This window comes from Trachymyrmex cornetzi, unplaced genomic scaffold, assembly GCF_001594075.2.
Source record: "Trachymyrmex cornetzi isolate Tcor2-1 unplaced genomic scaffold, Tcor1.1 scaffold358, whole genome shotgun sequence".
NCBI classification, from domain to species: Eukaryota; Metazoa; Arthropoda; class Insecta; order Hymenoptera; family Formicidae; genus Trachymyrmex; species Trachymyrmex cornetzi.
In genome coordinates, this window is record NW_017298300.1 from 338,561 (window position 1) to 362,108 (window position 23,548).

Sequence of the window (23,548 nt, forward strand, 5' to 3'; positions counted from 1 at the left end):
TTATTTCTTAGTAGAATGTATACTAAACACTAGCATCAGCTGGTTATACATTCAAGTATTACAACTAAAATTTAACTTATTCGTATTTTATGTAACAAGTAAATACAAATGAAAAAGTCAAAGATATATATGTGTATGTACGTACAAGTAAATAAATTAACGTTTCAGATAAAAAAAATAAACACAAGACTGTGACAACACTTTATAGTTACAAATTATACAAACTCCGTTTGCGTGTGCGGTATCGCCCTATTTAACTAGAATTGACAAAAAGAAAATTTTAACAATACATTCCAATATATAAATACAAGTAACAAGAGAGATAAACATTTTATAACGTACAGTAAAATATATAAAACATATATATATATGATGTAATCATGTCTATAAATTCATTAATGCGTAAAAATCAATGTAAATCAAGCATCATTACATTTGCACAAAATAAACCATGGCATTTTAACTTTTTGGCTTTACACATCGACTCGTGTTATTCCAAAGAAACAGACTATAAATAAATGTGTACGATGCCTTCCTAAAGATACGTATGGTAGCGTATAATATTATTAAATTAACTGTACAGAAAATAATGACAGGAGATAAACGTAGATGCAAATTACGTCGTCGACGCGATCTTTGTTATTTACAGGCTCGCCTCGCGCAAGATTGCAAGAAAAAACACAAAATAATTAATGTGTCGTTTAAACCCTGGCTAAGCAACATGCGACGTTAGGCAAAAGATGGAATGCAAGTTGCATTAATAGCTGTAAATTAGACAAAGTAGATTATGGCAATGATAGTGCGAGCAACATTGCAAAACGTTGTAAATAAGACAATCTCCTTCCATCACGTAGGTTTTCACATTAGAATTGAACAAAAACTCCCGGATATATCGCCCGGCTTCCACCGCGTTTCTTCCGGAAAGCAATGCACACTAGGTGTGTAGAATTTAAAAGTTTTATTATTACGTGTGTCCTCATTTCTTCCTCTTTTTCAAATAAGTGTACATATGCTTACGCTAAGTGCATGTTCCGTTAATCGCGTGCATGCAGATAATTCTTTCTATTCCTAGTTAACAGCAGAATTGTATCGTGTCATCGAAATATCGTATATCAATATATATATTATATTATATACGATGCTCTTATATAAAATGCGAAGATCCTTAATGCGACCGTTGTTAAATCAATGTCCAAGTGTCCGCTAAATCATAGATCCTATGCTTGGGCGTATGTACCTCAGAGCTGTTATGCTAATAATATATCCAAGATTTTTGCAATATTAATATTAATGTACTACATTTCCTATAAGTGTCGAAGTGAAATAAAGCGACATTCGTGATAATGTACCGTAAAATTATCAATTGTACCGATTATGAACCAATACATCACAGAAGCGAATTGCGATAACATCAAGTAACGTGAAAAGAATGTAGAAAGATCTGTATGTACTCAAATTCTAATACAATCAATAATTATTAATTATGGTATTCTAACTGTAAATGCACTTCGCGATCGTGTTCCCTATTCGCTTATTTTTTTCTTTTTTCCTGTAAGAGTACGCTTATCCGTAGGCAATAAGTACTAATTAGATTACAGATACCACACTACGTTATTGCGGAAAACATTGTGTAATATATCGGCGTGTTTCTTTAGTTCGATATTAGGAAGGAATATGTAGCATGTTACGTTAATAGTATCGCTCGACTTAAAGCTGTAAACCTATACAAATAGCAACCGTATTTTTAAATCAGACAAATGCAAGACAGAAAAGGCCTGAGGCAGAAGGAGAGAACCAAGAGAAAATGATGAATTATACCAATTAGACGTACACTATCTTGTTACCTAAATACTTTGGCAGTGCAAGAGTGACAAATGATGACGGTCATATTTGATCGTAATTTCTTCGTTGTAAAATATCGAAAAAAATTTCTTAAAGTGAAAGTCGTATTAAATTAAAAAAAAAATAAAAAAAGGCTCTTCAATAAATACAGATTACATACATTCAAATAATGTACAAGACCTGCTCCTCCTGCTCTTAAATGAGAGAGGAAAATATAATTGGAAAAAAATATTTGTTAAAATTACTGTGGGCAGAAAAGAATAAGAAATTTATCGATCCAGTATGTTCTTTGTAGTCTATTATTCTGTTAGGCTTTTAAATCCAAAGTCTGTAATAATCTTGCAATTCATAGTAAGAAAATCGATTTTTTTTGTTAAAGAAAACAGGATGTATATGAAGTACACAAGGAAAGTAAAGATTTTCTAGACTATTATTTTATAACAAAAACCACAATATTCTCGATATAATACTCACCAATGTATCTAACAAGGTAAAGTTGTATACATATTTCATTAATAAAAAGATAATCACGAGAATTACGACGCCCGAAATAATCGTCTCTCACATTCTTGCATACCGTGATTCTCCATAATTTCATGGATACTCTTAATGATTTAAAAGATGCAAAGAGATAAATAACAAAAATTGTCGAAAGCACGAGGGAGCAATATAATATGGGCGATTACACATCCGGATATAAAAACGAAACTACTTTATAGTTTCCACTGAAAGTAGAGCATGGCTCAATAACGAATACGCATGGTCTGAAAATAATATCGTTGCCAGAAAATAACACAAGTAAGAAACAACTGATCAGCGCAGATCCGGATTATCGTTAATTTGCTTTTTTATACGTAACAATACTGTTGTATACCACTGATCCAATCTTGAAATTGAATCGTATTCCTTCACCGCTTCTGTGTAACCTTCTAGATTTTGATCCTCCAAATGCTCTATCAATGTCTATAGATGTACAATATTCAAATTATCATAAAGTTTAGTATTAAAAAAGGAAAAACAAAAAAGTCGTTAAATGACAAATTTAGTGTAAAAACATACCTTTACCAGTTTATATTCTCTAGCGTCTTGAAAAGCAGGATACTGTTCCTGATAACGCTCAATCGCATGTTGAGCATTTAACGAATCCACGCACAAGTGACATAACGCAGCACGAAAGAAATATTCCTTGGCGCTATATTTTAGTAACGAACTTTCTAATGATGCAGAAGCGACCTGTAAAATAAATTGATAAGATTTAAACATTCATATTCACATTAATCATTTCAATTCAAATTTTTAAAAAATTATAGAAAAATTATAACTCGCTATCGCCATATGTACTGAATATCTTCAATCTTTACCTGCTCGTAGATCTGAATGGCTTTATCGTAATTCTCAAGTTGCGCGGCGTACTGCGCGACTTTTAAAAGACACTTGTTTGCAGAGGAGTTACTTTCCTCACCGCGGAAATAATCCGCAGCTTGCTCGTAATGATGTACCGCGCGCTCCAAATCAACCGCTTCGCTTTCGTAGATTTCGGCTATACTTTGATGATGTTTAGCTGCCATCGTAAAACGGCCCATGTCGGTATAAATCTCGATGGCTTTCAACAGGCAACTGATTGCCTCTGTAAAGATGAAATAACATAGATACATAAATTATTTTTCATCTTGATGAATTCAGTCGCTTGCACTAAATCGGTACACTTTATTGAAAAGACTGCTTCATATAAAGTGTTTAAATGTGGCGAATAATATAACCAATTTTTGACAATGAAATAATACATATATTTTATTAAATAATACATATAGTTTATTAAATATGATAATGTTCTATCTGGGCATTGCATCGTTTAAAATATTGATATATGCTAAAATATTTACTTTACAAATTTCAGTTTTAGTAGTTTTTAGTACATACTGGTCTAAGCTGCGTTCTATTTAACGCTTACAACGCTTGTAGAATCATTTCATCCTGTTGTTTATCAAATATTAAACAATGTTCACGAGCGTTGAGAGTGTTAAGTGGAACACAGCCTTAGTGTAGTGCAAGTAACCGAATTTGCTATTTGTTTAATAACGGCAAATCACAAGTATATAATGGTTCTGTTCTCTGTAGCTAAACTAGCATGCACTTGTTTTATTTGAAATAAAATAGATATATATTGTTAAAGTTTTTGGTAAAAGTGAGACAGAAACCATAGAAAATTTTAGTGTAGTCTAGTGCAGTGACAAAGAACAGACTTTGTGTTACACTGTGTCATCTGTTTGTCTTGGTCTTATAAATTACCGTTTGTATCAGACTTTTTGAAGCAATTGGCAGCGTCTACGTAATTATTAGCTGCGTCATGACGGCTACCCGCCTTTGAATGTAAATCTGCTGCATCGTAAAACGCCTTGCCCGCTGAACTCCACTTCTTTGCCATCTTGAACATATTTGCTGCCCGTTGGTAACATTCTACCGCTTCCTCAACTTTCGACGAACTCCTGCAAAGTCAAACTTATCAACCTAAAGTACAATGATACTGACCATGTGGACTTTGCCATCCTTCAACAAAGTGACATTGGTTTGTCGAAATGCAAGAGACGTCGATGCAGAGATTTTGCAAAGACATTGCAATTTCCAGCATAACACCACAAACAGATGATCTTGTGGTACTAAGAAGTCCAATAAGATATGGCAAATGGCAATGATGATTTCCGACAAAAGACACGAGATACGGCGAATCATTTCATCTTTGTTTAATATTGGCAAAGAAGTAATAATTCATTGTGTTACCCTATGGCTTTATTAGTGGAAAGACTGCCGATATTAAGCACAGATGTAATGTATAATCGAAACATATCCACACGCGCGGCGTACGCACACACGGGAGGTCGTTTGCACCATCGTTATTACAACGCAGAAACGGAGTCGTGCGGCACGGGAGTGACGCGAGCCGCGAGATCAAATCGACGCAGGATTGCGCACGATGTATGTACGATCGGGCGAGTTCAAGTAACAAATCGATCGTCTCACCCAAACAGAGCGCCGAAGAAGCCCTTCGACGACGACAGCTTCCTCTCGGCCTCCGCCACCAGTTGTAAAGCCTTCTGCTCGTTGTCAGCCATCTCGACGGTGATTGACGATTATGTCGGTCCGATTGTTTTTTTCCTTCCCCCGAATGCGAAACCCACTCAAGCGTCCCAATTCATCAACTGCAACTCGACAGTGAATAGATTTCACCTGATCTCACCACCACGTCCTCCCTTTCACCCCCTTCGTCCCTCACAACGTCACTGGACTGCACTAGACGTCACTAGGCTGCACTAGACTCCGCGCGCGCGGATCGCGGATCGCGGATGGAGAAGCGAGGGCGAGAACGTCGTGTCGCGGGTCGCAGGTGCCACTACTGCCCACTACTGCCACTGATGCCAGTCAGTGCCAGACTGCCAGTTGGTGCCAGTGCGTAGCGTAGTGCGTACTGCGTTACCCGCAGTTCACAGTTGGCCGTTGCCGTTGCGTTAGTTGCGTATGTCCATCGCCGTCAGGGTCGCCAACCCTAACCGGCCAACTTTAAGGCCGATCTCGTGCGACATTTGAAAATCAGCGACGCTTTAAAAATTGAAGCGAGACCAATCAGGAACGTGTTGAATAGAGCGGCAGAAGAGTTCTTTGTTCCGATTGGTCATATTGTAGATTCAATTAGTTTCAATCAGATTCGGCGCATAGTCCGTGTGATGCTGCTTTTAGGAGTGGTATTCCGATCTTAAATTTAAAAAATTATTATAACTTATAGCGTTTTCGGCCCGGCCAGGTTTGCACCAACCTGGGTTGGATTAATGGCGTTTTGTGCTCTCCTATTGGTAGAGCGGGTGACGTCAACCAATAAGAAAGATTAATCCAACCCAGGTTGGTGCAAACCCGATCGAGCCGAAAACGCTATTAAATTGAATGAATTTTAATAATCTACTTTAAGATTTTAAAATGGCCTTAAATAACTGGAAAATTTTATTATTTGTATTATATTAATAAATATAATTTAATTCAATTGAATTTAATTTAAAATAATTTCTCAAATTTAAAATCAGATTAAATGCCGTTCTTATAAAAGAGCTGCAGCACCACGGATTACGCGCCGATAAAATAATCGTGTATAGCAACTTGAAATCGTACTCTACCGAAGACAGTCTTATCATATAATATCTGTAAAGACTGTCGCCCGCGCCGGTATTCATATCTGTTCTTATTTCGAGACAAAGGCTAAATTAAACCGAGATAAAAATTAATCTACATTATAGATAGAAATAATAATCATATTAGAAACACATATTCCGTGTTATCGAAAAATCATCATTTTTTATTGGACGTCGATGTGCGCTCTGAATTTAGTAAAATTTAATATGACGAGATTCGACCGCAATCGTGGTATGATTGGTATTCGACTCGCACTTCAAACCGCACGCGTGCACGAACGCAAATGATTCGCTTCTGTTTTCTACTTTGATTTACGTTAATTTGAATTGACGACACGTGTCGCGTTAATCATCGAATAAAATGTCCTTTCTATACAGGCAGGAGATAAAATCGCTGCAGGATGGCTCGCCGAACACCTTTGTAATCGGTGTGATTATAAACAGCACGAATGTGAAAACGTTCGCCGCATCTCGAGCCAGATGTACGTATCTCCGCTGTTCTTTTTTTTTTCTTCATCTCATTGCAGTATTCTTGTCTTGTATATTTAAAACGATAAATTATAAAAACACGATACGCGATCGGTTTGGAAACAAACACGAGTCGATTTGCAAAAATGTCTTTTTTTTTTATAAAAAAGCTTTCAATCTGAATTACACACAATGAAATGCGTTTTGAGAATGCATGTATTTAATGTATGTTTTCCATTGAATGCGTCGCCCTAGATTTGAGAATCTGTTGGACAAATCGGCTGAATTGCCTTTATGTTTAATTAATTTTGCTTATAATCTTACTGATAATTATATTATAGTTAATACTGGCGAACGTGGCGTGTGGACATTCACTTTGCGCGACTCCGAGGAAGACTTTATTAACGTTACTGTATGGGGCAGCAAGGAATATGTAAAAAAATTATCGTCCACATTTATCATCGGATCCGTAGGTGAATATATTTTATGAATAAATTGTTCATAAATTATAAAGAACAAATGTTTCATTCTATAGTTAATAATATCTAATGATTAAACGTCCCTCTCATTAAGAGATCACTATTATATAGGAAATCAATATTTAATCAGATATATTTAACAATTATTATTTTTAAATTATTATTTAAAAAATTACTACGTATTAAAGTGTATGTACGTAATTTTCTTTTATTGTATACGTATTCAATATATTCTTCTTCTATAATTTATATTTAACATAATAAATTTTTTCGCTATTGGTCTAAGTATAAACGGTTTCAATATCTATTTGTGCGAATAAAGCGTAGAAAGAATAACAAATTTATGCATTTAAATATTTGTGATGAGTCTCAGAGCCCTATTCTGTAACTCTTAACCGCTGAAACGATATAGTTAGTTATAATAATCATTAAGACTTACAGAATAGGGTCATTTTAACACTTTCAGATTTTTGGAAATTATATGTAACGTACATATATAGCTAAGCTCTTGTCCAAGAACCGCCGCGCTCACGCCGGTCACATATATTAATAAGAGCGTCATCTGCTTTACAGTGGAAGTCATAAGCGCAAAAATCGTGAAACGCAATCCCAGTGATAAGAACGAACAATTCATGCCGTCGACCTCCAGCCTTTTTACCTTGATCATAAATGAGGGTACAGCCTTAATACAGAATCACGACGCGCCAACTCGCGAACAATACAAAGATCTGCTGACGCGACCTGTGAAAAATGTGACCTCCGCGAAAAGCCTAAAAACCATTCTGGATAATATAGATGCTCTGTGTGATCGCTTTGTTGACCTTCTGGTCGTCGTTACGTTTGTAAGTTGCAACAAATAACGCGTCGAGTCTGTAATAATCATACCGTTTTTCGTGATTATATAATATATGTGTGTGTGTGTGTGTGTGTGTAAGATTGAGAATATAGATTATTTATTTAATTGAAAATAATTATCTATAATTTGATTGTTTTTTAAATTCTAAATTTTCTCACTAACTGTCTCAATATAACTGTTTAAAGAGGAAATTAACTATAATTCTTTAAAGTCATCAACTTCTTCAAAACTGTCACTTTGATGCTATTATTGTAAACATCAACAACAATTTTTAATTATCGTGCCGCAGATTGCTGATACTCGTAATATAATGACACGGGATGGACGATCCTTAACGTGTCGCAATTTCGAAGTCGCAGATGGATCGACGAATAATACCGTGTCATTGATGTTGTGGGATAAAGATTGGATTGAGAGATCTGCCTTTTGGGAATCGAAGAAGACAATATTATTCTTGATCGATGCTCGCATTGCGTACGACGAGTTTAAGAAGAAAACGACGTTAAGTATCTGTACGTTGAAGATCTGAGTTTGACTTTTAGCATAATTTATTGTTACAATATTTTAATATATCGCCAACTGATGTATCGTCAATAAATTTCGACTATAAGAATTAATCGTTAGAATCTTTGAAAAAACTATATTATTGGTGATATATCTAATAAAAAACCTCGAAAATCTCTGAATATATCTATAAAATTCAATACTCGGAGATAGCGTTATAATAAATTATTGTGTCTCGGTGTCTTTAAAAAGATTCTTTAGAATATAAAATCATTCTCTTTTAAGTTACTTAAGCAACAGTTTATGAAATGATATATACGTTTACTTCAATCCTTTGGGTAGTTTCGCGATATGTTACATAAGCGCATTAAACGACAATGGAAAGAATTGTTATTACATTCGTAAATCATTTTTATTTCACGTAGCAAGACGAACGTTGATCACAGAGTGTCTGAACGTACCTCAAGCTGCAGATATTATGAATTCAGTGCAGCATTATGATCCTGATTCCATATGCAGCGATCCGTTCGCCATACCAAATCGTAAGAATACAATTTGCTTAAAAAATGTTTCAAACAATATAAACATATAATAATGATAAAAAATAAGTATGTCTCTGATCCTATATTTTATGGAAGTAAAATTTGACGAGAAAAGTTTTTTTTATGCGTATAATAAAAATTTTATCATTATTATTATTAATTTTTGTATTAACAGCGGAGACTATTACGACTGTAATGACAGTACAACAAATCACGGAGAAATTACAAAAGAATATAGCGACTACAGAGGGTGAAAGATTGCAATTTGCAACAATCGTAAGGGCTTCGGTAACCGAAATGAATTTGGACGGTCCACTCAAAGATGTGATATCTATAAAATGGTATTTTATTTTTATTCTCATGTTATATTATCTATATAAATTAAAAAATTAATTGTGCTGTCATTTTTACTTTCATTTTTAGTGCTCTATGTAAAAAGTCTATCGCAGACGTGCAAGATTCTTGTATGAACTTAAATTGCCCGTCTGGTAATGGAATGCGAACACCACTAAATACTGTAAAGTTTAATGTAAAAATAAATTTGAAGGATGACACCGGATATCTTATCGGATGTCGTTTAACCGATGACATCGCGGAACGTGTCTTGGGCTACACAGTTGATGAATTTCAGGTACTCTCCATTTAAATTAAAAATGAACAATTCTCTCTCTCTCTCTCTCTCTCTCTCTCTCTCCCCCTCTATTTTCTCTCTCTTTTAAAATTGTGGATTTACAAAAAATATAAATTCTTGAAACATTCTTTGTTTATAAAATAGCAACTGTGAAAACAAAAGGCAATAAAAATTGAGGCATGATTAATAGATTCCATTTTTTATATTTAAAAAGTATATAATTATTGCAGACAATGACAGTAGAAAAGCGCAGCGAATTAAAATGGCTATATTTGTTAGAAAAATGTGACGTTCGTCTATATATTCTTGGACCGACATCGGTCTTTTCGCGCACCTTATATAAGGTCTTATCTATTCAACCAAACAATAATGAAATGGAACAAGCTCTCGAACAGATTGCATCTGCGCCTCAGTATTAAGAATTAATATTTTTAATTTGATATAATTCGTCATATAATAATAATATAAACTTTTTATTTTATTAAGCGCATAAAAATATATCATACAAATTGATATACTGTATTCTTTAGTTTCTAAAATTCTTTAGTTTAGTACTTATAATGCTTATATGTTTATTTTGTACTTTTATCTATAACATATTGTATTATACATGTATAATACAAATAATAAATTAAATATGCAAATACATATCTCTTTAATATAATTAGATTATTTTTGTCTTTAATTATTAAGTATAAGAATCAATATATCATATTATAGGGTTTTTCATTCATAGTACCCTGGTAGCAAGCTGACGTCAAAAAGACGTCATTTGACGTCAAAACGACGTCAAAATGACGTAGCTTGCTACCTGGGTACGTGATGAAAGTTTGATAAAAGAATGATTGCGTTCAGTAGACTCAACTGATTAATATGACTAAGTATGTATACACACACACACACACACACACACTAACGTAGTTTTAATATTTTATCCAAATTATGCAGATATTTGTAATTTTGGTTAGGCCCTAGTGAGGCACCTCAAATTTTCGGCACTTTACTAAAGAATCATCATAAGTTTTTTTTGCGTACCAAAGCTCTTTTGCCGGTATCACACTAGCAATTGGAGATTATGTCAGCATTTGCGGTTGCATCTTTGGGCGGATTCAACGGACCCAACAGTTGAGTGAGCGCTTGCTGTCATTTGTGTATTTTTTTAGATCATCCAATCAGCATTTTAGATCTGGAAGAATACATCAATAGTAGCGAGCGCTCACACAACTGTTAAGTTTGCTAAACACAGCCATTGGTGTATTCTTTTAGCTCATCCAATCAAAATTTTAGATCTAGAAGAATACATCAATAGCAGCGAGCGCTTACTCAACTGTTATGTCTGCTGAATGCGCCCTTTTGATCAATCATTGGGTGCATTCAATCGCTCAGTGAGCGGTCGTAGTACTGAATGCACCCATTGGAGTTGTTGGTTAGCAGCTTCGTTTTGATTGATAAAAAACGCAAACGCGAATGCAGATACAACAGGGCCCGTCTACAATACACGGAGTAAGAAGTAAGAGTAAGAAATTGATTAATCACAGTCGATTATTCTTCTCACATTCGACTGTGATTGGTCAATTTCTTACTCTTACTTCTTACTCCGTGTATTGTAGACGGGCCTCTATGTAATGGCACCTTAATGCTCCCACGTAAGGATGATACTTTATAATGCTTTTAGGAACGCATGGTAACACCGATAACGCCGGTAACGCCATCACCGTCTATGACAGCGTCTGTGAAAATTTAAATGTGATATCGCTTGCTACAGAAACGCAACGTACTTTTCCGTTTATCCGGAGTAATTTCTATCGATAGTAATTTCCAATCGCAAGATCGCAAGTTGAGGTGAGGTGTTGAGCGGTAGGTGAGGTACGGAATTGAGATAAGCGTTTAATATTTCAACGTAAGATGTTGTTCGAGTGTTTCTCGTATATTTCTGTCAAGTTCAATGCCTTCTCACGACGAGCGTACGTTGCAAGCTCTGCAGAAGATTCACGATGAACTGCAACGTTATTATATTCTCTTGCGGTTGATCAGGGCCGATCTCGAGAAAATAGCGAAGAATTTTGCCGCCTTATCGGTGGGTATAGATACTGCCAAGTAATATCTATTGTTGAGTACACTCAATTGACATAACCTGGCTGCGTTCGCTTTTTCTGCTCACAGCGCTTGTGAGTATCAATTGTTCTTGTTTAATACTAAACAATAAGGATGAAACGATGCTTAAAGTTGTGAATGCCAAAGCGAACACAGCTCCTGTCAACTACTTTTTAGAAACGAGGATTTTGTTGTGACTAGAATGATTTTTTTCAAGCTTTAGAATAATACTGTTTACAAGAATTCTATTGCACTTTCTACGTCAATCTTTGTGCACTAATCTAATAATAAAGTGACTTGTTTAGAACTTTAAAAGCGGAATGTAACCTTTTCAATCAATACAAACTATTTGTTTAATGATTCCAGTTTGATCGCAGATCTTTAACAAACTTAAAAGTAACTCATTTATCTAAAATTGTTTATGTTATAACTATATATATAATTACAGTTCTTCCTAATATCCTTCCCAAGTTTGTCTTAATAAATTCATTGGAGTAGTCAGATTTATAAATTTATTCAACGATATTCTTCCACATACTTATTTCAGATAAACTCATTAATTATTATTCTTAAAATTCTTGAAGACAATTTTTATTAAAGAATAACAATTCCCAAATCTTTAGATTAAATTGCTTATACAAGCAGTTTGTGATATAATTTATAATGCTTTATACTTTTCTGTGATTACAATTTTCATTGAGAATGATTGAAAAGTGGTATAGAATCTATATTGCGAATGAAATATGCAATATCATTGTATAAGTGATTTACTTCTCTTATATCGTAGAAAATTATTGTGCTAATTGAAGCAATGTATGCTTATTTGTTTCAGGAGGCTGAGAGTATTTAAGGACAAGTGTAAACTATAGCAGTGTGTATATATATATATATATATATATATAAATAAAAGTTATAAAATTTTTTTTGATAAAATGGATTCTCGCAAATCTATAATACACAAGAGATTGGAATCTATACAAAGTTCACCAAATTCTTCGTCACCGTTGCGAAGGAAGTCCATTGTTCAAATCCCATCAGCACATAACTTATCAGAAAACGACGATGAGGCTGAACGTATTGCTCGTCGACGTGAGATATTTACATCACCGTCTAATGGAAGTAGTAGTAGCAAAAGATTATCTCTGGGCCTGAGATTGTTGGCGAATATTCCAGAACCCCAAATGGCCGAGAGCATGAATAAATGCATACAACTGAATGCTGAGAACAAGATTAATATCAAGAACGCATTTAGTTTGGAGATGATCGACTTTATGACGTATATGATAAAGAAGCAGGATGCCAATATGTCGAATTTACTAATGGCTAGCACCTCCTTGGATGTGAGCACCAAGATCTATGGATATCGTGTGGACAATGTACATATGGAAATACTCAAAATGGTTGGTGGACTGGATAAAAAGGTAATGGTAGATATGGAGCAAAATTCGGAGGAGCAGGAAGAAACGGTGCAGGAATGCGCGGAAAACGTCGAGATGCGGAAAAAAAAGAAGAAATCGAAACCAAAGATCTTCAGCACTGTGGAGGCTCTGAGAGGCAACATCGAGATCGCAAAACCTATGTCGGCGATGATAGACGAAGGAGATCTACAGACCAGCGATATGTTGTACCAAGCAACGTTGCCGAACCACGCGAATTCCGGTTTTTATCAGCATCCATATAACGACGTGCTCGTCGATGTCGTGGAGAATAAACCTGAATCGCAAAATAATTCAAACGTAAAGTATGTCATACCAGCGATCGAAGATTTCTCGAATTTGGAGATTTGTGCGTCATATTCAAACTTTGAGTTTCTCGGTTGGTCCGTAGAGAATGAACCGGAAGAGGAAATCGAATCTCCCGATGACAGTGAGAACCGATTTCAATTTGATTTGAACGCAAGCGTGGAGCATGATGATGATCCGGTGCCCGAGCCCATGAACTACTTCGACATCGAACATAATGACAACGAGAATGTTCAGGCATGTTTTCGGCAAACGATGGATCGTCCAGTGAATGTCGTGGAAGTGCACAACGCCCGGACATCCGAGTACTCCTTTGTTCAACCAAGCATGAGCCTGCATTGGGCTGGTCCGTCCCATTGGAAGTTTTGGAATTTCATGAAATTTTCCGCTGTCGACAGAGGTAGTACAAAAGTAGCTTGCATGCAAGCTAAGAAAAAAGAAAAGAGAAAACAATTTGAACTGCTATATGACGAGACATCACGCGATATCATAGATGCAAAGTTTGTGTCGGGCCAGTACATTAAATTACATGCCAAAACCGCGAAAGCGGAATGGAGCGCCGAAAATTTGACCCTGCCGGAGGATGTGCATTATGATGTTGCGCAGGCGAGCAAGCTCTATATGTACAAGAGATTAACTATAAAGTCGGAAAATAATGAGAAAGAGAACGGGAATGCGGTGAATGTCGCTGACGTATCCGACGGTGAGAGATACGACTATAACAATCCAAACGACACGCTGGAATACTGTCCCAATGTTGAACACAATGAAGATTATGATGATTATGAGAGGGAGGATGGTAACGATGATTGTAACTTTGACGAAAACGCCATAATTGTAATGGATAGTCAGGGTCTTATTGGCGACAATCTAGTTACCGCGCCAAAATTGGTTAATAAAATATCCATCGCGTATTGTTTGAAAGCGAAGAAAATCGACATGCGACAATTAAAGAAATCCATATGGACTTGTTTGAAGTCCACGAATAATAATGCGGCAAATACTGGAGAAACAGTGGATGTGACCGATAGGATGAAGGAGAGCAAGCAATTCAGTGACGTTTACAAGGCACTGCCGAAATTGTTGACGAAAAGCAACGCCGAGGCATTGAGCGTACCGATCTCTTTTATATCTATGCTGCATTTGGCGAACGAGAAAGAATTGAAGATTTGTTCGGTACCAGACATGTCTGATATTATCATTCAGCCTGGATCGCCATCGTCGAAATGACAAGATTTTCTTTTGTGTGTATATGTTCAAATAGACAGAACGTAAAACAACAAACAGAACAGAGTGTAATAAAATTTGCATTTTGCAAGTTATACTAGTCGTTACTAGAGACCCTATTACAAAATCTCATTCTACTGTTTCATTCTATAACTTTTATTATAAAGTGAGACGGTATATAAGTTAGAGTGAGATAATATATGTGCACACAGGAAAAAAGTATACACATATGTGCCTTTTTCTCGTAGGCTTTTGACGAAATCGCTCGTATCTAAACTCTGTTATAAAGTCTCTAATCGTTACGACATATTTATGCAACGTAATTCTGGAAGAATATTTTAATCAGAAATAAGGATAATATTTACTTTTACAATCGTTGTTACGGTCAAATGAGTTGACAATTTTTTATTTACGAAATCTCGACAATAATAATTGTATTAAAAATTAAATGAATCTCTAATTCGGTTAGATTATAACCAATATTTATGTTATACAAACGTGGCATTTATCTGTCTACTTGAATCGCACGAGGATGTTTTCTAACAAATTTTTCAAACTTGCGTCCGTTAATGATAATCAATTTTTTGTTAGAATCAATTGCTTAAAAATATTACCTAAAATTTTTGTATAAAATGGATAGTTATCGGAAGTTGCGAAAGTGTTGCGAAAGTGTTTACGATGTTTTGAAATGTTTGTATTTATAACATGATACCCAGTATTTTATTTTTTTAAATTCACGTTATCCATTGACAATCGATCTGGTCGTGTCAAACGTAGAATTTTTATATAAGAAATTATAAGGGGCTACGTACAATTAAAGGAATAAGGAATAGGGAATAACCGATTTTAATCTACTAGAAATTATATATTCTGGTGTAACCGATTTCTGGTAAGTTGAAATCTGTTTATTTCCTATTCCCATTCTGTAATCTTTTGTGCGCAGTACGAACCTAAATGAATAGTTACATTGGAGAATGTTGCAAGAATGTTTAAAAAATGTTTGTATTTGTAACATGATGCAATACGATATATGTTCATAGGTATATATTTTTGTCATACGAGAATAAAGTATTTTTTTATATTAATAAAAAAAACGCATCTCTCTCTCACTTTTATTACTCGCTTTAATTAAGTTGCAGGGGTATCAATCTGTTTCTTCATGTATGTACACCCAAGGACTTCGATTCTTTCCCTCGGAAATTTTCACAAACTGGAAAATGTACAAGGTACAAGCTTCACATGCATTTCATGTATCGCAAATCACTTGTTTGTCTCGCATAAATCCATCGTGAGTCGCACGACCACTTCCGACAATATTCTTGTTTTCGGATTCATTCTCAAAATCGTGAAACATGTACTTATAAATCGTACTGCTTTTTCCATAGCCATAAAAACGTTAAAAATCATTTAATGATGACTGCGCTATCGAAATTGTTTCTTGATTTATCACGGCGATATGGACGTCATTCTGTTTTCTTGAATCGCAAATTTTCGAAAAACCCTCCGACTGACTATCGAAAAGTCCAAAAGATCGAGGGGAAAAGTGTAAAAAAATTGACGAGGAAAGAAAAAGATAAAAATGGGCAAAAAGACAACGAGGCTTATATCAGAGTATGCATCATCGGCGGGGGAGTAACACCTCTTTACACCGCGATTCTTTTGAAGCAATATAAGATTATCAAAAGCATACGTCTGGTGGATACAAGGGGTTCCTCATCAGAGGCTTTGACAGATGTGTCACAACTGGAAACCAGCCCTCGTATAGATTACTTTCGAGAAAAGGATATAAAGCAAGCTCTCAGAGAAGTAAGAGTTTCGAGAAATACACATTACACAGAAAATTTTTTGTGTCCGTTGAAATGAAATAAAATGATGAAAGAAGAGAAATATCAAGATCTAATTTGATGATCGAAAAGAAATTGAAAATTTTGCTTTGTTAATTATATATACAGAGTGTTTTAAAATTCGTGCATCAAAATATCACAGCGAAAAAATTTTTGAAAAAATAAGTGACAGAAGTATTTTGCCATTTTTTATTTTGAGCAATTTTTAAGAGATATAACAATTAAAAATTGCAGGTTAAATATAGATTATGGTTAAATGACCGTTTAACCGTAATCTATAATTGACTAGTTTTTAATTTGTATGTCACAAAAACTATTGATCGAAATTAAAAATAATAAATGATAAGTTTTTTTAACTTATCTTTTTTTCTTGCTGTGATATTTTTGGATTTGCTGTGATATTTTTAGATTGCGAAATATATATATATATATATATAAATTGTAATCAAGCATTGTTTGATTTTAGAAAAAATTGTTTTTATCTATTTTTTAAGAATAATTGTATATATTATAGTTGTACGAGAATTGAATTAAAGTTAATCTATATTGGTAGAAATGGGTATTAAGCCTTTATCAGATTACACGAGGGATGTGTGTTTTGCGACATGTGTAAATTCACAGATTAAAGCATTAATTATTTGGATGTATGTGCATACACATCGGCTGTGTTCAGCAGAAAAAAAACCAGCTTTGCAACTGTGTAAAATTCTTTGATGTGATTGGTCTTACGAGGAGAAAAATAAGTGTATTCCAACATGTAAGTATGTACATACATTCAGGTGTTAACACACAAAAAAGTCTGTAATCAAAAAGTCTGTGGATGTTAAAAGACATTAACAATCTCAATACATCATAAATACATGTACAGTATAATTATCGAAAAAAATATTGAAAAAAATGTTTAGGCGAACATTGTTGCGCTCATGGACGAGACTGACGTCAACGACGCGGTAGGTAACACGATGGCCCAGGAGCAATTCAAATTGACGGCGAATTATGTGCGTCAGATGACGGACCGGATACTGCGCTTCTGTCCGGACGCCCTCGTGGCCGTGTTCGCGCGCCCTGTCACCGCTACGCTCGCGATGGTCTCCGAGATCTTCCGGTATTCCGGCTGGTGGAATCCCGACCGGATCGTCGGCTCGATCGCGACGTACGGTGGACGGATCGAAAAGATGACGGCGGCAATCCTCAACCTGGAGCGTGCGAGTCTCTCGGTACCGCTGGCCGGCGGCGCCGACGCGCAAACCGTCGTGCCGTTACTCTCGCGCGCTCTTCCCTTCAATCAATTCACAAACGTACGAATCAGTTACGACATTTGTTTTTCTAATCTCTCTAATATATAGTTTTTTTTTCTTTTTTAATTTGAACACACTCTAAACTGTCATTATAAGTTATTTTTAAGCAATCGTAATGTGCTTTTGACACACAAATGTTAAAAAATTGATTTAATATCTCTGTAAATTTATTAAAAATTATTTAATTCAATTTGATTCAATACTTCATAAATGTTATACTATAATAATATTTAGTTCTTTAAAGGGAATAAAAAATTGCTCCCCCTAAGCCCCAAGTGAAGAGAGAAAAAATATATATTTTTTTTTTTAAAGCAGGGGACAGTAATTTCGTCTACAATTGTTTCTCTGTTTTATTTGACAAGTAGAAAAAAACTATTTCATCGACCTAAATAAAATAGTTACATATTTATCTGCAGGAAAAAAATTATAATTCTACTAATTCTCTGAAAATAAAAAACAAATTATGTACTAAGAATCGAGATCTTTATAGCACAGATATTGAACGGGCAAAGGTGAAATACGCATCACATATCTATTGTAAATATCTTTTGGATTCTTAATGTTATTTATACCTTAATTAATATAATTAACGATATTTATACAACCGCAATTGCTCAAGTCTTACTTGTTAATTAAGTTATATAATTTACGTCTCTCTAAGTATAATAATTAATTCTGTCATAACTATATCAGACACAACGCAAGACCCTGCTGCAATCGTTTCGGGCCGGTGACGAGGAGACAAGAACAACGTTCGATGAAGGTCCATCGTTATCGTCTGGAACGGCTGCTGCCAAGTTGATAATCAACCTCGCTGCCGGTCTATCCGGGCACAACCACGTCATCACCTGCGCCTACGTACGGTCGAACGTACTACCGGTCTGTCGATTTTTCACCAGCGAGCTGGAGCTGGGCCCGGAAGGTGTCAAGCGAAATTTTGGCTTGCCGAAAATCTCAGCTGCGGAGGTGCTCTTGATCGAGCAAGCGATACCTCTCATTAACGAGCACGTCGACATGGCGGTTGCTGCAGTCCGGACGGAGAGAACGCGCACTAGGACGCGATGACGGATTCGGGACTGTATTTCAGAAAATCTTGTCTTTGGCAGAATTGAAATCTTGTACGAGTATCTCGAGGTGTTTACTTCCTCGAGTTTTATTGCTGTATTCAACTTCATATCATGCGCTTCGTCCCGCATAAGTTGTAACTTTATTGCTTATTATTAAAGGATAAATGTAGCTTATATTATCAAGCGAATAAAAACAATTAGTTGATGTAACAATCGCGATATTAAGAGGTCGAGAGCAAAGATGTTTTTGGGCCTTGCGTCGTTATGACGAACGTTTAAAAGCGAATTTTTTAAGTGAATATTTAAAAAAGACTTAAAGAGATGCTTACAAGAGGTGATACCAACTAATATATAACATTAATGCTATAATTTGGATTCAATAATGTAACTGTTATGTAACACTCTTGTTCTATATTATTCTTTAAATTCTATAGAGTGAAATCTTACTCTAACGAGTGAAAATTGAGTGAATTTAGAACAAAGAATGGTTTAATTTTCAATCTTTAAGAGTACGATTTTATACTACAGAGTGTAATTCACTCTGAAAGTTTTGGAGAATACATTTATATTGTTTAGTGCAAAATGACAATATTGATGTTATGTGTTACTTTTAGTTGGTGTCGATTGGGGGAATCCACACACACACACACACACACACAGATACAATAATTCTTTTTTTTTTCCTTTTTTTTTAGAGCTTCCATTCTCTCGACGCGGCGACGTCATTTCTATGATATTTGATGCTATGTATCCTGGTCCGTGATTGCAATCATCTCTGCGAATTTGGCGCGTTCCGAAACTTATCTCGCAGGGAAGTTTTATTCGCAGTATCCAGCTATGTGTCACAATCCTTGAGTGCGTTCAAGAATTAGGTCGAGATAACTCTGGGTATGCACTTTTGATATAGTATACGTGACATAAACTGTACCCTAGAATTATATCTGGATGTAATTCCTGAACGCACTCCTTCGGTAGCGTTTGCGCGTACAGCTCACTGCGCATATAAACTGCAATCTGCAATTGCAATGTGATCTTTTGTTTTGATAATAAGATGATTCATGTCAATAATAAGTATGATTCAAGGATTCCAAGGTGCTTTTTCGACTGATCCGTGAAAGTTTCTACCATAAGTCATATTAATATAAAACGTAATTCATAAAGGGAGAAAAAGTGGTGATTCGGCGAAATACTAGCTGAATACATTCTTTCTGGCAGTTAATCGCAGCAATCGCAGCTCATGATCGCAGTTGGTCCAAGTTGGTCCAAGTTGGTCGCAGTCAGCTTAGTGGTATGTTGTGCGCGAGTGCACATTTATCTACCCTTCTCCACCCTTCTCCACGGTGTGAAAACTGGAAACGGCGCGGGTATTTAGCTGACGAGCGGGGAATGGGGATCGGCGGACTGACAGTCACTGTCAGTTCTGGTTCTGGTACTTCTGGCTGGTCACTGGTCAGTCAGGTCAGTCTTCGCAGTTAGTTACGTTACGCGCAGCTGTTTTACTGTCGTCAATCGTCACGTTGTACTTACGTTGTCAGTCGTTCGTGACAATTCGTGAGTAATCGTGAATGTTTCTGCGAGATGTACCGTTAAACCAGGAACAAAATACGCGCATTTCTATTCTTTTTATGCAAGCGGAATCGCACGGCATTTATTGCGCGCGTGAATTGTACAGAAGTGTTTATTGTTTGAGCGCGAGGGACCAGGCTTATGATTCTGTGAGGGACCAAGCTTAATAGGTATCTCTCGACCGATTCAAACGGCTTGAATTATCCGAAGAGATTTACTGCAATAGCAATCATGTGGAAACCCTTCGAGCATGGCAGTTCGCCCGTAGATTGGTGTGAGCGCAACTACAACATCTCTCCCAGCATCGCCGAGTTTATGAACACGGTTCGTATTGCGCGTTTATGCGCGTATATGGACCTTTCTTTGTTCGATCAATTTGAAAACGGTTCTACCTGGACGAGAAAGTCCAAGTATGCTTTTTAAGTCACGAGAATCGCAATTTGATGAAATTTTAATTATGTGATTGACCCGAAAGTAAAGAGCTTTCCTAGAGACTGAGGAATAATTTATCTCGAAGATATTTAATATTGAAAACTATATAAATTTAAATAATGAGTTTCCAAGTGTTTTGCATGAGGGAAACAGTTTGACAGATAGTTTTTTTGCACAAAACAAATTCTACACTTGTAAAATGTCAAATAATTCATAGTATAGGTAAAAGTGTCATATTAAATTAAACATAATGCTTGTGATAAGGAAATCCATACTACATAAGCAAGATAAAAGATATACAGCTTTTATGGCTATTTTTTTTATAAATTTTAAATAGAAATTTATTTTTTCTACATAAAAATTAAACCACGAGAATTGAGATCCGATTGAATTATAATTAAGAATTATGAAATGATAACTTTTTCTTCGAGATAAAGGTACAAGTGGATAATAAAATCTTAATGTCCAATATTTTCTAAATTAGTCATAAAGATACTTAATATTCAGAGTTACATCGACTCAAGTATATAAATAATTTCCAGTTTTTTGTCAAGACAGATAATTTTTTGCTCGAGGCAGGTTCTAAATATGTCGACAATTTTACAGGTCAAAGTTGTTTAGATCTGAGACAAGAGCTTGTCATGTAATTGTAAATAATGAAATAATATTATTAAATAGAACAAAGGATATATACTAGAAAGATAATAACATAACAGTACGTTTATACCTACACAAAGACAAAGGAAACATATAATTAATTTGTATATCTTGACTCATTATTTCTTATCTCCAATAACTCTGATATATGATGAGCCTTCTTCAGCTAGAGATTTTATCGCTCTAGTATAAACGGAAGTTGTTTGTTATTGAAAACAGTTTTATCTGGAACTAAATTTCATATTTTAGAACAATGGAACATGATATTATATTTCTGTTAAATATAGTTTATGCAAATATATACAAGATCATTTTTTGCACAGAACCATTAAATCTTGATGAATTACATTGGAAAAATAAATATGATACAAATATAGAAAGGGAGTAGTATATTTTTCATTGTTTAATTAGCTACTGTTTTTATTTTCTAGTTGAGCAATGTGGTCTTCGTGTTGCTTCCACCCGTGCTCATGCACCTATTTAGAGACTATGCACGCTTTGTGAATCCAGGAATTCATGTGTTCTGGTTTTTACTGATGATAGTCGGACTTACTAGCGCATATTTTCATGCTACTTTGTCCTTGATAGGTGAGAATTCCAAGTATCAATATTTACTACTTAACAACTCACAACAAAAGGAATGCTATTTAAAAGTCGAGATGTATGTATTTGCTTAATTGATGAAATTGATATTTATGTTGCGTTTAGCTAATCTTGTGCATATATGCGATAGGTCAACTATTAGATGAATTATCTATTTTGTGGGTGTATATGGCAGGCTTCTGTATGTTCTTTCCCAGAAGATATTTCCCCAATGTCGTACATAATGACAGAAAGCTCTTCTCTATATGCGCAACGTTGCCCACTTTAATCGCCACCGGCTTGGCCTTAATACATCCGGCTGTAAATGCTTTCGCATTGATGAGCCTGGGTGTACCGGCGATTGGATTCTTGATCATGGAACTGAAGAGGTAATTTCTTCGTACAGACATATCCAATATAGAGTATTACGCGAATTTGAAACGAGAAACTCCAATAATGATTAATATGACGGAAACATAAGAATATATTCGATGTAAAAGTCGCACAGAATAACATTGTAACGGTGTCTTAAAAAATTTGAAGGACTACCTCGGTAAGAGTGTACAGACTAGGGTTGCGATGCGGCGTCATGTGGATACTAGCGGTGGTCTGTTGGCTAAACGATCGTCTGTTCTGCGATACCTGGCTGAATCTAAACTTCCCATATCTCCATGCATTGTGGCATTTGTTTATTTTCATTGCAAGTTACACTGCGGCGGTGCTCTTTGCGTACTTCGCCGTGCAAGATGAGAAGCCACAGCAGTCTCCAGTGCTCAAGTATTGGCCCAGGGACAACTTTGAACTCGGTATACCGTACGTGACTATACGAAGTTATATCAAGTCGAGTTACAATATGAATATATAGCTCTTATAATTTCGAGAGCACTAATACTGTAATGCATTATTATTTATTACGCGATAGTATACTTGGTACAACTATAGCAATATTTAGCGTTTAAATGCGCAAATGTTTGACGTGATGTCCCGTGATTTATGTAAACATTAATTTTATCATATTTTATGTCGTATCTTGTTTTAAAGAATTGATTATAAAATGTCTTTAAGAAAAATTAAATTTTATATTGTAAGAAAAAATATGAAAATGTGATATAAAGAAATCTCTACATAAGTGGCACAGTATATATTTATGATTTAGCGATAATTTCAGAAGTCATTATAAATAAGCATATGTAATACTTGATTCGAAACATTGATTTATTACTATTATATGTCTTTTGAATTATTGTTTTAAAGATTATACGTTTTATTTATTTAACATTTAAAATAACTGGAAATATCAATGACTAATAAGCGAATTACATGTCCCATAGTAGCCTAATATCTCTACAATTAGCTTTTCTCCTAGTTATATTAGTTAGTAAAGTGTTTTCCATAAAAATCTGGAATTGACCTTATAAAAAGGTATATACAGCTTTATAACATACGAACATTTTCGTTACGTTGTTATAAATGATGTAATAAGTTCTGTACATAATTAAAAGTAGCGTATATGAAAATGATTAATTCCTCGTGCGAAGAGAT

The 23,548-nt window shown here is 35.2% G+C and overlaps 5 protein-coding genes across 5 annotated transcripts; 4 read left to right on the forward strand and 1 right to left on the reverse strand.

Moving 5' to 3' along the window:
• Window positions 1-390: 390 nt before the first annotated feature.
• Window positions 391-5,353, reverse strand: alphaSnap (Alpha-soluble NSF attachment protein). Its single transcript, XM_018510967.1, has 5 exons — window positions 4,861-5,353; window positions 4,132-4,328; window positions 3,204-3,469; window positions 2,902-3,075; window positions 391-2,805 (listed from the first exon to the last, which is right to left on the reverse strand). Exons 1-5 carry the CDS (start codon window positions 4,950-4,952, stop codon window positions 2,656-2,658), a joined length of 879 nt encoding a protein of 292 aa, XP_018366469.1. The 5' UTR covers window positions 4,953-5,353; the 3' UTR covers window positions 391-2,655.
• Window positions 5,354-6,378: 1,025 nt separating this feature from the next.
• On the forward strand, window positions 6,379-9,916 carry hdm (meiosis specific with OB domains hold'em). Its single transcript, XM_018510962.1, has 8 exons — window positions 6,379-6,499; window positions 6,827-6,958; window positions 7,538-7,806; window positions 8,110-8,332; window positions 8,750-8,866; window positions 9,042-9,207; window positions 9,290-9,497; window positions 9,728-9,916. Exons 1-8 carry the CDS (start codon window positions 6,379-6,381, stop codon window positions 9,914-9,916), a joined length of 1,425 nt encoding a protein of 474 aa, XP_018366464.1.
• A 2,580-nt stretch (window positions 9,917-12,496) lies between these two features.
• On the forward strand, window positions 12,497-15,672 carry LOC108763429 (condensin complex subunit 2). Its single transcript, XM_018511064.1, has one exon. It carries the CDS (start codon window positions 12,524-12,526, stop codon window positions 14,561-14,563), a length of 2,040 nt encoding a protein of 679 aa, XP_018366566.1. The 5' UTR covers window positions 12,497-12,523; the 3' UTR covers window positions 14,564-15,672.
• On the forward strand, window positions 15,668-19,021 carry LOC108763430 (malate dehydrogenase, mitochondrial). Its single transcript, XM_018511065.1, has 4 exons — window positions 15,668-15,725; window positions 15,787-16,366; window positions 17,310-17,702; window positions 18,396-19,021. Exons 2-4 carry the CDS (start codon window positions 15,971-15,973, stop codon window positions 18,765-18,767), a joined length of 1,161 nt encoding a protein of 386 aa, XP_018366567.1. The 5' UTR covers window positions 15,668-15,725; window positions 15,787-15,970; the 3' UTR covers window positions 18,768-19,021.
• A 1,143-nt stretch (window positions 19,022-20,164) lies between these two features.
• Window positions 20,165-23,228, forward strand: bwa (alkaline ceramidase). Its single transcript, XM_018510889.1, has 4 exons — window positions 20,165-20,659; window positions 21,856-22,012; window positions 22,158-22,395; window positions 22,550-23,228. Exons 1-4 carry the CDS (start codon window positions 20,567-20,569, stop codon window positions 22,869-22,871), a joined length of 810 nt encoding a protein of 269 aa, XP_018366391.1. The 5' UTR covers window positions 20,165-20,566; the 3' UTR covers window positions 22,872-23,228.
• Window positions 23,229-23,548: the final 320 nt, after the last annotated feature.

Coding starts and splice junctions, on each gene's coding strand:
- LOC108763429 (XM_018511064.1), top strand. CDS start 12,524: ATGGATTCTCGCAAATCTATAATACACAAGAGATTGGAATCTATACAA.
- alphaSnap (XM_018510967.1), bottom strand. CDS start 4,952: ATGGCTGACAACGAGCAGAAGGCTTTACAACTGGTGGCGGAGGCCGAG. Junction 4,329..4,860: donor TTCTTCGGCGCTCTGTTTGG/GTGAGACGATCG, acceptor TTGACTTTGCAG/GAGTTCGTCGAAAGTTGAGG. Junction 3,470..4,131: donor CAAAAAGTCTGATACAAACG/GTAATTTATAAG, acceptor TCATCTTTACAG/AGGCAATCAGTTGCCTGTTG.
- LOC108763430 (XM_018511065.1), top strand. CDS start 15,971: ATGATGACTGCGCTATCGAAATTGTTTCTTGATTTATCACGGCGATAT. Junction 16,367..17,309: donor TAAAGCAAGCTCTCAGAGAA/GTAAGAGTTTCG, acceptor AAAAATGTTTAG/GCGAACATTGTTGCGCTCAT. Junction 17,703..18,395: donor CCTTCAATCAATTCACAAAC/GTACGAATCAGT, acceptor TAACTATATCAG/ACACAACGCAAGACCCTGCT.
- bwa (XM_018510889.1), top strand. CDS start 20,567: ATGTGGAAACCCTTCGAGCATGGCAGTTCGCCCGTAGATTGGTGTGAG. Junction 20,660..21,855: donor TCGCCGAGTTTATGAACACG/GTTCGTATTGCG, acceptor TTTATTTTCTAG/TTGAGCAATGTGGTCTTCGT. Junction 22,396..22,549: donor TTGATCATGGAACTGAAGAG/GTAATTTCTTCG, acceptor AAAAATTTGAAG/GACTACCTCGGTAAGAGTGT.
- hdm (XM_018510962.1), top strand. CDS start 6,379: ATGTCCTTTCTATACAGGCAGGAGATAAAATCGCTGCAGGATGGCTCG. Junction 6,959..7,537: donor ATTTATCATCGGATCCGTAG/GTGAATATATTT, acceptor TCTGCTTTACAG/TGGAAGTCATAAGCGCAAAA. Junction 7,807..8,109: donor TTCTGGTCGTCGTTACGTTT/GTAAGTTGCAAC, acceptor ATCGTGCCGCAG/ATTGCTGATACTCGTAATAT.